The sequence below is a fragment of the Lithobates pipiens genome, unplaced genomic scaffold, assembly GCF_037356315.1.
Source record: "Lithobates pipiens isolate NorthernLeopardFrog02 unplaced genomic scaffold, aLitPip1_a1.2 Scaffold_1, whole genome shotgun sequence".
Classification (NCBI taxonomy): domain Eukaryota; kingdom Metazoa; phylum Chordata; class Amphibia; order Anura; family Ranidae; genus Lithobates; species Lithobates pipiens.
In genome coordinates this window covers 39,252,133-39,266,809 of record NW_027507685.1, presented here as the reverse complement: position 1 = coordinate 39,266,809, position 14,677 = coordinate 39,252,133, and the positions used below count along the sequence as shown (strand labels likewise).

Genomic DNA, 14,677 nt, shown 5'->3' with positions numbered 1-14,677 from the left:
AAAGTCCAAAATGGGCCCAATTAGCCATTTTCCCTCCCCGGTGTGATGTGATTGTTAGCCCTTGTACACACGGTCAGAGATTCCGTCGGAATGTCTCCGATTTGAGCGGTTTGTCGGATATTCCGACTGTGTGTGGTATGCATCGGACTGTTTCTGTCGGAATATCCATCGGACCAAATTTTCCAACTTGCTGGAAATATTTTCCGACAAACTGCTCCAATCGGACATACTCCGATCATGTGTAGAGAATTCCGATCGGACAAAGGGCCACGCATGCTCAGATCAAATTCCTACATCAAAGCTATTGGCTACTAAGCTGAATGTAGTCCCGTCCATAACGAAATAACGTCATCACGTTCTGAAAGATCGGATTTTCCGACAACTTTGTCCAACCGTGTGTATGCAACAGTTTCGGACAAGATCCGTCGGACAAGATCCGACGGATTTGGTTGTCGGAATCTCCGACCGTGTGTACAAGGGCTTAGGATTACAAGGTCTCAGGTGTGAATGGGGAGCAGGTTTGTTAAAATTGGTGTTATCTCTCACTCTCTCATACTGGTCACTGGAAGTTCAACATGGCACCTCATGGCAAAGAACTCTCTGAGGATCTAAAAAAAAAAAAGGATTGTTGCTCTACATAAAGATCCATAAAAAGAACAGAGAACTTGACAGCTTCTCCATAGAAACGATTTATTTAAGCATTAAAGCAGTAACATCATCCAAAAATGCTGACGTTTTTTGGCCTTAGGCCTTCATCAAAAGCAGAGTATGATCCCCTCCCGTCGGAGACTGGGCCACAGGGCAGTATTCCAACATGATAATGACCCCAAACAAACCTCCAACATGACCACTGCCTTGCTAAAGAAGCTGAGGGTAAGGGTGATGGACTGGCCAAGCATGTCTCCAGACCTAAACCCTATTGAGCATCTGTGGGGCATCCTGAAATGGAAGGTGGTGGAGCGCAAGGTCTCTAACATCTACCAGCTCCATGAAGTCATCAAGGAGAAGTGGAAGAGGACTCCAGTGGCAACTTATGAAGCTCTGGTGAACTCCATGCCCAAGAGGTTTAAGGCAGTGGTGGAAAATAATGGTGGCCATACAAAATATTGAGACTTTGGGCCCAATTTGAACATTTTCACTTAGGGGGGTACTCACTTTTGTTGCCAGCGGTTTAGACATTAATGACTGTGTGTTGAGTTTTTTTTAGGCGACTGCAAATTTACACTGTTATACAAGCTGTACACTCGCTACTTTAAATTGTAGCAAAGTGTCATTCCTTCAGTGTTGTCACATGAAAAGATATATTAAAATATTTACAAAAATGGGAGGGGTGTACTCACGTTTGTGAGATACTGTATGTCACTCCCCATTCTCATAATGTTTTATTGGCCTATCAATATGCATAGTTCTCCTGCAATGGATTTTAATATCAGTGTGCCATATGTTTTCCCAATACTAAAAGGGACAACAACATAAAAAGGAGAAGGGGCAAACAGAGATTGGCGTGGTCAAACCAGAAGACAAACAAATAAAACAATCAAAACAAAATTGGGTAGAGTAACTTAAAGTGATTCTAAAGGATTTTTTTGGGAATAAAAACATGTTATACCTACCTGCGGTTTTGCATAGAGCAGCCCCAATCTTGTTCTTCTGGGGTTCCCCACCGATGCTTCTGGCTCCTCCCCCTGCCAAGTGCCCCCATAGCAAGCCACTTAGCACGTGCTCTTTGACACAGAGCATTGCTCTGCCCCATCCAACCTCACTGGCTGTGATTGACAGCAGTGAAAGCTAATGGCTCGTGCTGCCGTCTCTCTGTCCTGTGAGGAGAGAGAAACCTGCTTCTCCTGGGCACAGTGCTGGTTTGAGATCAGGCTCTGGTAAATATAAGGGGGTGCTTGGGGGTAGCGGCACAGAGGTGGTTTGAATAGAATGCTAAGGTAAAAAAGACCTTTACATTTAGAACCACAAATCAATAGTCATGGGAAGACAGCATCAGTATAGAAGAACAAAAGCCATCTGGAGGAACAAAAACAAGCAAGGACTTAAAAAGAACATGCTAGAACAGGGATAGGCAACCCTCGGCACTGGTGCCGCAAGCGGCACTCAAAGCTTCTTTTGCAGACTCTCGACTCCCTCCCCATCAGTAGAGCAGTGCAGGGAAGTGTCAGTGAGATGCTAATGCATTCCAATTTCAGAATTCCCCACACCGCTCCTGCACTGAGGGGGAGGCACTGTGCCCCCACACATTGTAAAAGATTGGGTGCAGTTCTGCTAGGGGGGAGTGATCCCCATTTCCAGGAGGAGGAGGACTGTCATTGGCCACTGCTAAAGCCAATCACAGTCCTGCTAGCCCGGTCCACCATCTGGAGGAATATGACTGGCTTGGTTGCCACTACCAATCTCAGAAAGAAGGGATTTCACTGATTGAGAAAACCACAATCAGGTGACAGTTTGTGGAATTACTGTTGAGTTTCTGGGAACTTTGTTGAAATTATTCCTGAACCTTTGCGTGACTTACTACTGAACCCCGATACTCTGTGTCCCTTTAAGCCACAGCCAGTATTCAGGGCAATGAAAATCACACCCAACCACTTTTTCTCAGCTACGGGGGCCCAACTTATGATCCTGCACACAGGCCCACTGCTTTCAGAAAATGCCCCTGACCTGAGCTCATCAATTCGCATCCATTCTATATGCTTGTATGTGACATCCCATACATCACATGCAAACATGTGGGCTTGGATGCGAGAGGTGGATCAGAAGGATGAGTGTGCCAAGACAGGTAGATGTGTCTCATCTCTGCTTCCTTTCACCACTCTGCATATCACGCATATCATAAATGAGAAGAGGGTACAGCGTTGGAGCAGATGAGCAGGACGGTACAGCAGTGGGGAAAATGAGCAGGAGGGGTTCAGAGGTGGAACAGAAGAGCAGGAGGGTACAGCAGTGGGGCAGATGTGCAGGGAGGTACGGTGGTGGAAGAGATGAGAAGGGGGTTCAACAGTGGGACAGAAGAGCGGGGTGATCAGTGTTGGGAAAGATGAGCAGGGAGTTCAGTGTATATAGAGAAAAGCATGAGGTAGAGCAGTGGGGCAGAAGTGAAAGGGGGTATATTGGTGGGGAAGATGAGCAGGGGGTTACAGTGGTGGGACAGGAGAGCAGGGGGAGCAGAGGTGGGGCAGAAGAGCAAGGGGGTACAGAGGTGTGAAAGATGTGCAGGAGGTACATTGGTGGGGCAGATGAGAAAGAAAGTGGGTTACATAGGTGCGGCAAATGAGCAGATGGGTTCAGTGTTAGGACAGATGCGAAAGTGATACAGTAGTGAGACAGAAGAGCATGATGATACGTTGGTGGATCAGATGTGCATGGAGGTACAGTGGTGGGGCAATTTGAGAAAAGGTGTACATTGATGGGCTAGATGAGCAGGGGGGTTGCAGTGGTGGGACAGAAGAGCAAGGGGTACAGTGGTGGGGCAGATGTGCAGGAGGTACAGTGGTGGGAAGGATGGGAAGTGGGTTCAGCGGGGGGACAGAAAAGCAGGGGGGATATAGTAATGGGGCAGATGAGCAGGGGGTTACAGTAGTGGAACACATGTGCAGGGGGTTACAGTGGTGGGACAGATGAGCAGGTGGTACAGTGGCGGGGAAGATGTGCAGGGTAGTACAGTGGTAGGGCAGATGAGCAGGGTGGTACAGTGGTGGGGCAGATGAGCAGGGGGTACAGTGGTGGGGCAGATGAGCAGGGTGGTACAATGGTGGGGCAGATGTACAGGGAGTTACAGTGGTGGAGCAAATGAGCAGGCGGTTACAGTGGTGGGGAAGATGTGCAGGGTGGTACAGTGGTGGGGCAGATGAGCAAGGGGGTTACAGTGGTGGAGCAGATGAGCAGGGGGGTACAGTGGTGGGGCAGATGTGCAGGGTAGTAAAGTGGTGGGGCAGATGATCAGGGTGGCACAGTGGTGGGGCAGATGAGCAGGGTGGTACAGGGGTGGGGCAGATGAGCAGGGTGGTACAGTGGTGGGGCAGATGAGCAGGGGGTAGAGTGGTGGGGTGGGGCAGATGAGCATGGTGGTATAGTGGTGGGGCAGATTTACAGGGGGTACAGTGGTGGGGCATATGTACAGTGGTGGGGCAGATGAGCAAGGGGGTACAGTGGTGGGGTAGGGCAGATGTACAGGGGGTTACAGTGGTGGAGCAGATAAGCAGGGTAGTACAGTGGTGGGGCAGATGTGGGGCGGATGTACAGGGTAGTACAGTGGTGGGGCAGATGATCAGTGGTGGGGCAGATGAGCAGGGTGGGGCAGATGAGCAGGGTGGGGCAGATGAGCAGGGTGGGGCAGATGAGCAAGGTGGGGCACGGGTGGGGCAGATGAGCAAGGTGGTACAGTGGTGGGGTGGGGCAGATGAGAAGGGTGGTATAGTGGTGGGGCAGATGTACAGGGGGTTATAGTGGTGGGACAGATAAGCAGGGGGCTGCAGATGTGCAGGATAGTACAGTGGTGGGGCAGATGTGCAGGGGGTTACAGTGGTGGGGCAGATGAGAAAGGGGGTATATTGATGGGGCAGATGAGCAGGGGGGTTACAGTGGTGGAGCACATGAGCAGGGGGTACAGTGATGGGGCAGATGTGAGGCAGATGTGCAGGGTAGTACAGTGGTGGGGCAGATGAGCAGGGTGGTACAGTGGTGGGGCAGATGAGCAGGGTGGTACAGTGGTGGGGCAGATGATCAGGGTGGTACAGTGGTGGGGCAGATGATCAGGGTGGTACAGTGGTGGGGCAGATGAGCAGGGTGGTACAGTGGTGGGGCAGATGAGCAGGGTGGTACAGTGGTGGGGCAGATGATCAGGGTGGTACAGTGGTGGGGCAGATGAACAGGGTGGTACAGTGGTGGGGCAGATGAGCAGGGTGGTACAGTGGTGGGGCAGATGAGCAGGGTGGTACAGTGGTGGGGCAGATGAGCAGGGTGGTACAGTGGTGGGGCAGATGAGCAGGGTGGTACAGTGGTGGGGCAGATGAGCAGGGGACAGTGATCTGAGGTGTGAGAGTGAAGGATATTAATTTCTCACTCCTAAAGTAGTTTACAGCATTTACTTTATAAAAAATCGTTTTCCTGATTGAGAGTGTGAAGTTGACGTTTTTTTTTTTAATAAATCGGCAAGTATAATTTCTTTGAAAACATTTTTGGGCACACTGTGCTCGGAAGGTTGCCTACCTCGCTAGAATCATTATGTTTCCACTGCTAATTTCTTAGCAATAGTAGCAATCAAAAATCGACTTCATTCTGCCACACAATGCTGCGGGCAATACACTTGTTTTAAAAAAAAGAGCACCAAGAAAACTTCCACCCTGTACAGTCAGGAAGATTACACACAACTAATCTAGTTCATTTTTACTACTACTTGATTAGTTACCCTTCTTACTGTGATAATCCTGACTCAATTTATTTACCAAAGGAGTAGATAGTGACTGTTAGTTAATATGGTGAAGTTGTTTTTTAAATTGAAAACTATTTTTCGGCCATATGATGTGGGTAAAGTCCTCTTTACCTTACCTACCAGCATTTTGTTTGCAAAATAGAGGTGAACAGCCTCTATTACCTTAGTGAATTAGCTCCATTGATTAGGGATCAAATTGGAGATAGAAAGGTGACATAGGAAGCTAAACCAGGAGATAGGGGTGCCATCAGGTTGGTTGTGCAGTAGAGCACATACCTAGTTTGTGTCAAGTAAGTACCACTCTCTGTCATCAGCGCTAATGTTATAACCCCCCCTCACCCACTCAACCTATGAAAGAGACCCGATTTTTAAAATAAACTAAACATAAGACTTTTTTATTTTAATGTTGTTCATCCAGTTCTTCCTCCATTGGTAGGTCCTCCAAGCTCCAGAGCCCGCATTACTTATGGATGTGATGATGTCCTTCTCCTGTGAGCCAGGGTTGGTGTCATGATGCACCCCAAGGGTTGAATCAATGATGATATTGACAGTGCTGGAGATAGGGTGAGTATTGCAACAAAAACAGTTTTTTAAAACTGCAGAGCAATTAAAAATAAATTGAAGTTTAAGAACTTTGATTTGCATTCTACTTATCCTGGGTTCTTTTTCTCCTAGCTGCAGTTTCCCTGTTGAAAAATGCATCAAAAGAATAGGAAAAGAAAGAGCCACTTGTAGTAGCCATGGCAGGCAGGTAGTTCAAGTGTAACCATCACGCATTTAGAGTCCTCTCTACAAGAAGCCCATGAATGATCAAACCTGCCAATATCTACCTAGAATGGAGATCAGATCTGAATGGACTTTTCTTTTAGTGGGGTACTATTTGAATGGCTCGCCAGCGGCTGACGTGTTATTTACTTGAGAGCAGATGGATCTGGGTCCAGTTTTTCATACTGTACAATTTATGGTGTTATGCAATATTTTTACATCTTCTTTAGGCACCAAGGGGCTAATTTGTAAAGGTGTAAAACTCTCATTTACAGCACTCATTAAAGTTACTATGCAATAAGTTTTTCTAATATCTGCATTATTTATAATAATGTAATATTGCCTCTAACATTAATGTAACCTCTATAATTTAAAATAATGTAAACGAGTTTTGTTCCATCTTGGAATTTCTAGGCCGGATAGAAGAAAGTTGGTAATAAAAAAAGCTCCTATATTTGAAATGTTGATCCTAAATCACATCATTCCCTAACAAAGTAGATTCCTGCTTGCACTGGGAGCTATAGGATTTCATAACTATATAAAGTAGCCCTATTATGGTTCTTCTGTGTAAACTTTAGCTCAAATTATCAGAGATAATGCTCTAATTCACACTCAAGATGGACATATACAAGTAATTCGAATTGTTCAGCAACAAGCAGTCATAGTGCAGGAAGAGACTTAAATACACATTTCTTCTGACCAACTAATAGTGCAAATATCGCCTAAAGAAATAACCTTCACCACTAACGGTATTAAGTTCCTGCAAAGAACAACCTAATTGGTGATAAATTTTACTACTCCACCTTATGCGATCATTAAAGATGACTGTATGCTGAACTTAGGCACTATGAACGTTTGTTCTCCATACACAGGGATGTTATCGCATATCATACAACAAACGTTTTATCCATTTATAAGGGGTTCAAGGTCTAATCTTAAAATGCCAATAAACCCTAAAGAACTTGATAGTTTTGAGCAGTCAATAATGTGTTCCTATCCTGAAGGCACCTCGTGCATCTGCCCTATCTTTCTAAGACAAGAAAACTTCTCTTCCTATGAGATTAGTGATGCCCACCACACAATGCTCTGCAAAAAAAATGCTTACTTTTCTGGACAGAATAATGAATTCTCTGAAATACAGTTTTGTGTGTGTGTGTGTGTACACATACATATATACACACACAAACTTTTTTTTTTTAAACAGGAACCTGTGCTCAAATAACGGGACATGTCATGGTCAACCTACTCTGAATTTGCTAGTTCCCCTCACTGTTCTATTGATTAAATGCATTACCTTGAATCCAAGACCTGGAGCAAGTATGAATTGCTTCTACTGCATTCCTGCTCCTGGCAGTAACATACTGCTGAAGGCAAAAAAAAAAAGTTTCAAGTAGAAGGTTGGTGATGGGCAGTGTCCTTCCTCTTAGGATGTCCTCACCTGAAAAGGCATATTGTCCCAATTAAAACCTTTGAGTCACTAGTACAGAATGGACAGGCTCTTAACCCAATGAGAATGAATAGAAAGTTGGATACAAGTGTTACCCAAGCTGATCCTTTTCTATAGGACTTGGCCTCCTGGATTCACCAATACAAATGTGTACACAGGTAAATTGTTGGAGAGACACTTTGGAGTTTTAGTCTTGTGCATTATAAAGAAAATCTGTCTAATGTTCCTTCCTAGATGAAGTAATCTTACATCAATGTCTGAACATGGGACACTGCAGAGTACCAACTCTATGTACCTTTTACAGAGAAGGGGGCTTACAAAATAAAAAAAACCCCAAAGTTAAAATTTCACAGGAGAGAATAAAAAAAAAAAAAATGTGTGTATATATAATTTTTTCCCTCTATATCCATCCCACAGGAGGCAACTTAGGTGAAAAAAATCTTCAACCAAAAGTGCACTAGTTGTGGACAGGGATTTGTAAAGATTCGACTAATCTAATGTTTGTTTTACATAACTAAACCACAACCAAATGGTTAAGGTATGTAAAAAGCCATTATAGGCAATAAAACCTAGCACCCAAATAAAAATCATTTTCTGATCTATTCAGAGCAGGATTTGCACTAGATGAAGCAGAATAAAGATACAAATGCAAGTTTGTGCGCCACAAAACCCATTTGAATCTATGCATCTTTATATAAAGTTAGTTATGCCCCTGCAAAGATAAGATGTTAGCACATAATTTTAACGAATAAACCCTCTATATCAGTGCACTTGCAAACAAAACTACAGACAGTACTCCATTGTTTCTAAAGAAAAAGCCCCAAATTCAAATAGTATGCACACCCAACACTTCACTGTAAAAGACAAAACATTCACAGCCCTATGTGTTCTGATAGGCCCCTCACACTGTCTCCTAAAAATAGATTGTTCAAATTCTGCCAATATTTAAGGTGTGAGATTAATACCTGCAGTGTTGACCATATGTGCCCAGTCTTCCATGAGATAAATCATGAAATCAGGTTCTAGGTGAATATTTAAATGCTCCGATGCCAAATCATTTGCTGCAGAAGTAGTAAATTCTCTGGCATCAACCCCTTAAAAATATTTCACAAGAAAAATGTTATTTAAAAAGTTTACCCTTTCACTTTTAGACACCCCACAAACAGATCATTTCAAATTACTGAATGAATTATACAGGAACAGCTAGCTACTACACTCAATTGCACCTGATCACTAATCAGCCCGGTTCAGAGAAAAAAAAAAAGTGATGAAGTCATAAAATTGCTGGGATTGGATTAGAATATTGAGGTTTTGGCCAACATTATGGCAAGCAAATGGTTTGACTTCAGCACACTGAACTGTCTTGGCTGCAAATCACTAACACATGGCAACCAGATAAAACTGAACCTCAGGGGTTGTCATGGAATATACTGCCTGAATCCATTGCATATCCTTACATGCAAAGGAGGTGCACCAATACCAGTGTGACAAATTATGGCCCAATAACTGAAAACATTCGTGTCTAAAAACAATGTTTGATAGTTGCACTAGGAAAACCCCTTAGGCTTTAATTTACTACAATTAATGCAGTTAATTGCCACCACTCAAGCAGATAAAAAAAAACCCACACCCTGACACTATAGGATTAGATTGTTCTACAAAATGTATGAGGTGTCAGCCAAATATTTAGGATCAGATAATACATTTAAAGCCCTATGGCAAGAGTTTGGTTTTTAAACAAGCCTTATACTAAAAGACTCCTTGGTAAAACGTTATCCGACAAATACAATTTGTGAGTTGATGGCTGGTTCGCATCATTTAGTCTAAAGCACAAATAAAGATAAAATATTTTAAGAAGGATAGGTGCTAGTTAACTTTTTAAGCCTTATAGACATGAAGTAACCTTCACAGGGAAAAGGAAAAATAAAAAAAATAAAAATTAGCAGGTGTAAGCTCATGTTAAATGGATGACTGGACAATTTGCTACATATTTTGCAATCACTACAGCCATGGGGGTAGAAAAAAAAAATTATATTTGTTTCAACTCATTTTAAAGCTTACACCAGAATAAAAAGTGGAAGTTTAAAGATGACAGGCACACACCTTAATCCTTGCATTGCATAAAGCTAGTGTATGAAGTCATTTTCTACATATTCACACTGTTAGAAAAATGTCAGTCATTTCACAAACTTGTTATGCAATTAGAATTATGCACGCCCTATAGGTCTTGCTGGCCCCACTTTAAACAGATTAAAAAAAAAATTGGCCTGTCAGAAAATATTTAACTACATAGATGAATAAATAGGTCAGACTCAAAACATGGACATAATCAGTTCTGCTTCACACGTAGTACTAAAGCATGCATGAAAACAAAGACACTTGTATTCCTCTTAGAAAATTTATTGGTTTTGTGGTTGACTTTTCAGCTCAAGTTCGTAAAAACCAAGTAAAACAAAAACTATTTTTTCTTTTTTTGGTGATATGTTAAATTCACAGTAACATTTCATGAAAAACAAAAAAATAAAAAATAAAAAATGTACAGAACTTTACAAGTGATGAAAACAAAATTAAAAAAACAAAAAAAAACAAACAACTTTACTATAAATTAAAAGAAAAAAAAAATCTTGCGCTTGCGACCCGCACATCTTTTTGTAAAGTTCCAAAAAACAAAAAGCTAAAAGTTAATGGTAAAATCTACAATTTGGGTAAAACTCAAGAAAAGTCTTGAGCAGATCAATAAAACGTGTAAACATTGGATTATGGTTAATTGTCCCAAAGTTACTTCTAAAAGTGAAGATAAGGAGCTCAATAAAACAGAAAAGCTGATCTAGGAGTCAGTGGGGTTCAAAAGCCACAGAATTACCCCTCAATGGACACAGAAAACATTGTGCTCTAGAAGTTTGCGCAAACTTTGTACAAAAACAAAAAAATAAAATAAAAAATAAAACACCCTTTTGATTCCTTGTCCTCAAGTTTTCTGCATTCTGATATGCTTGTCACTCAAGCAATAGCGTCCGATTTAAAGTGGATTAGTGTCCATTAAATGTGCGTTAGTGGTACAGTGCCATTGACCGCAGTCCCTGCACTTTGGTAATGTTGGTGGACACTGTGTAATCTGCTGTTCTGGAGGGAAGATGGATCACTGGCATCTCCACCTGGAGGCAGGTACATGCTGATCATATCTCTCAGGTCTCCTAAACAAGCTCTCTGGGTGTGGGAGGTGATGGCAGGTGGGGGAGAACTGGGCTCAGACTTGACGACTGAGCCCATGGAGCCTAGGCTCATGACGGTGGAGGTCTGCTGGTTGTAGGCTGGGGACATGCTGTAGGTAGAAGCTGCATTCATGTAGTTCTGGGCAGAAGACATCATGGGGTTGTACTGCAGGCTGCTCATGTCGTACCTGTGCATTTGTTGGATCTGGGGGCTGTTCATCCCTGGATGTTGGCTGTAGCCAAGCTGGTCCTGCATCAGAGAATAAGCCCCATTAGTCCAGCCATTCATGTGGGCATAAGTGTCTATCCTCTGGCCAACTCCAACAGCGCTGGAGACTGGGCTGACCCCTTGAGCCAGGAGATTGCCAGGCAGGGAGTACTTGTCCTTCTTCAGGAGGGTCTTGGTCTTCCTCCTTGGTCTGTACTTGTAATCCGGGTAGTCCTTCATGTGGACAGCTCTCAGTCTTTTGGCCTCGTCTATGAAAGGTCTTTTCTCGGAGTCGCTCAGGAGCTTCCAGTCGGCCCCCAACCTCTTGCTGATCTCAGAGTTGTGCATCTTGGGGTTCTCCTGGGCCATCTTCCGCCGCTGCCCCCTGGACCATACCATGAAGGCGTTCATGGGGCGCTTGACCCGGTCCTGGTCGGCCGCATTGCCTTTGGCCCCGGGAGTCCCGGCTCCCCCGGTCTGGGCGTTGGCTTGCTGCACCGGGCTCTTGATATCAGTGTCCAGCATGCTATACATTGGTAGCTGGAAGTAGGGGGGATTGCGGGAATCCAGTTCAGAAAGAAGCAGTAAGGCGCTGCACAGCCCTGTCTCTGGATGGGACGGTCTAGGCGTTGGACACAAACTTCTCTGCTCAACACAAGTGCCTTTGGCTGAGTTTCTCAGAGTGACTGCATATTAATCACATCCTAGCAGCCAATCACAGGGGAGCCTCCCAGCCCTGCCCCCACCTCTCACATTTCACCAACAAGTTAACCCCTTCCACGCCCTGCTGCATGCCACCTACATCACCCAGAATAACACCCCTCAGCCCCCCCTCCACTTACCTTAATGCCCCCCCAAAAAAATGATTGCTGTCACACTTCTATAAAAGAGAAAAAGATCAGACCGTACATATTTATTCATGTCACCCTTCACTTTCTAATATTTTGTATCCTTTATTGATTTCATCGTTTATTTGCTTTGCTTAACCGTTTAGTTTATTTTGTTTTTTTTTGCTTGTTTATTTATTTATTTTTGGCTTGTTTATTTATTTTAATTTTTTTTTTAGCTTACAACAACGTTTAACAAATAATAATAATAAAAACCTACACATATCAGTTTATTATAACTTACATACTTTTATTTTTATTTCAGATTTGTTTTTTTTTGTTTTTTTTTAGTTCGAAAATAAATCAGTTGATTTGTTAAAACTGAGTGCAGCTGTGCATATGGTAGCCAATCAGCTTCTAAATCTGGCCAAACATTATACAATTTCCTTCTGTCAACTATGTAGTGAAAGGACCTGCCTGAAAGTGTTTAGGTTTGACCTCATATTATATATGAAAGTTGTGCAAGAAAATCGTATAATGTATGGCCAGCTTAACTTCGGCTTGTTCAATTAAGATTGAACAATTAAAAGCAAAAGCTGGAAGTTGATTGGTTTCTAAGCAGAGCTGCACCAGACATTGCACTCTCCAGTTTTAGTATTTCAGCCCCATAGGGGTAGTTAACCTCGGATCTTTATTAAACTGGCTACATATTATACACTTTTTTTTTCGTTCAATTTCCTTTAGATTTACCAAAACCATAACATATGAGGTCAAACCTAAGTACTGTTAAATTGTATGCAATCAGACAGACCCTTGCACTATGTTAAAGGTAGATCTAAAGGAAATTGGAAAATAAAATGTATAATGTAGCCAGTTTAGACTCCCCACACGTTACAATCTGACCATCCAATCAAATGCAGGCTGTGCATACACTATACAATCTGATTGTACAATCTGCTTTAGCTCTACAACCAACTATGTAGTACAATGACCTTCCTGATTTTATACTAATGAAATGGATTGTTTAGATTGTACATTTAGATTTTATAGTGTATGGAACGTTTACGATTTCCCAATATGAGTAACTACCTAATCTATCCAATCAATTTGTATACAAGCAGTAGGGCACTGCCTACATGTTGATTGAGCGGCTGGAGATCGAACGATCGGATTGGATGTGTGTGGGGGATCTCTAGCACCTAGAAGTGTGTGTCCTGAGTCATTGGAGAGGATTCAGCCAGCTTTGCTCTGTAAAGTAAACAGATTTTAGGAACAGATGGGGGGTTGTTTGCTCCATCCACCTGCTTTATCTGGGATTTTTAACACTTTTCTCTGCAGGGTTTGGCAGTAAAACCATTAAAGGGGGCAGTGTGTGTGTGTTGTATGTGTGTCTGTGTTGTGTGTGTTAGTTTGTTTAATCCAGAAGGTGTCTTGTACTGCTGGTAGGTTGTTCAGATAAACAGTGGATCCCTCTATGTGATGAAAGGAGACTTCTAGTAAATTGTAGGCTTTCTGAAGAGGAGAGTGTCATTGTTAATGGACTTTTGTTTACTGTTTTAGATCCGAGGTAAAGTTATGGAGAAAAGACCCTCATCATGGCTGGAGGATAATCAGCACTGCCCTTCCATACATCATAGGGGTTAGCAAAGCTCCTTCCTTCTACAGGTGGATCCATCTCAGTCCTCCACCATGAACTGATATACTGAATCCATAGACCACAGCACCCTTCACACATTGCATATACCTGGCTATGGCAATCATTATTATTATTATATCATTATAAGCCAATGTTCACCAGATCATAAAAGTTATATAATGGGGGTCCTTCCCAACTCCCCTTCTAATGATTCCACATACAAAAACACACAAACTTGTGTTAGTTGTGTCCAAGTACAATGCCAACATAATAGGCTGCACACCATGATTATATAAATAGGAAATATATTCATTTCTCTGCGGATCTGGAAACTTTCGCACGGTGATAGGTATCGCATAGAGTCGTTTTTTTTTTTTTGTTTAATTTATTTTTTAAAGATTTACCAAGTAATACCAAATAGGAGTGGTGTGATGTTCTCAGATAGTCCTGACTTCATCAGCTGGGTGCATGCAATGTGTCCATCTTCCTGGACAGCACCTACATTAGTATGGAGTTGCTTTTGATTCGATTTTATAGTAGCAGTAGTTAATATCAAACTCCAGAGATAATTCTAATTGGGTATTCACTGTGTGTGTGTGTGTATTTTTATATATATATATATATATATATATATATATATATATATATATATACACTCCTTTTCATTGAAATGATGACACATTGGGTTGATCTCTGTATAGGAGCACAGCTGCTCCTTTAAATTGTATGGATTAACTTTTAAATAAAAGGCATGTTTGTGATATTATATATATATATATGAGGTAGATAGATATAAACACTGTTTCATTGAAATGATGAAATCTGATTGTTTGATCTCTATATGAGCTGTTCTTTAACTTTTATGTGATGATAAAATATATATATATATAATCACCACAAACACACCTTTTATTTAAACGAGTAATCTATAAAACTTATAAAGCAGCTGTACTCCTATGGAGAGACCACTCAGATTTCATCATTCCAATGAAACAGAGTATATATATATATATATATATATATATATATATATATATATATATATATATATATATATATATATATATATATTATACAAACATGCCTTTTATTTAAAAGCAGTTAATCCACAGAATTTAAAGGAGCAGCTGTACTAGAGAGATCAGCCA

General features: G+C 42.1%; 1 protein-coding gene and 1 long non-coding RNA gene across 3 annotated transcripts in view; both read right to left on the bottom strand.

Moving 5' to 3' along the window:
• LOC143989380 (uncharacterized) overlaps window positions 1-14,677 on the bottom strand; it is a 153,279-nt gene that overhangs the window by 69,371 nt on the left and 69,231 nt on the right. The window lies entirely within an intron of this gene.
• On the bottom strand, window positions 10,032-11,733 carry SOX3 (SRY-box transcription factor 3). The gene has a single exon (XM_077489414.1). The coding sequence runs from the start codon at window positions 11,598-11,600 to the stop codon at window positions 10,686-10,688; it is 915 nt and encodes a 304-aa protein (XP_077345540.1). The 5' UTR covers window positions 11,601-11,733; the 3' UTR covers window positions 10,032-10,685.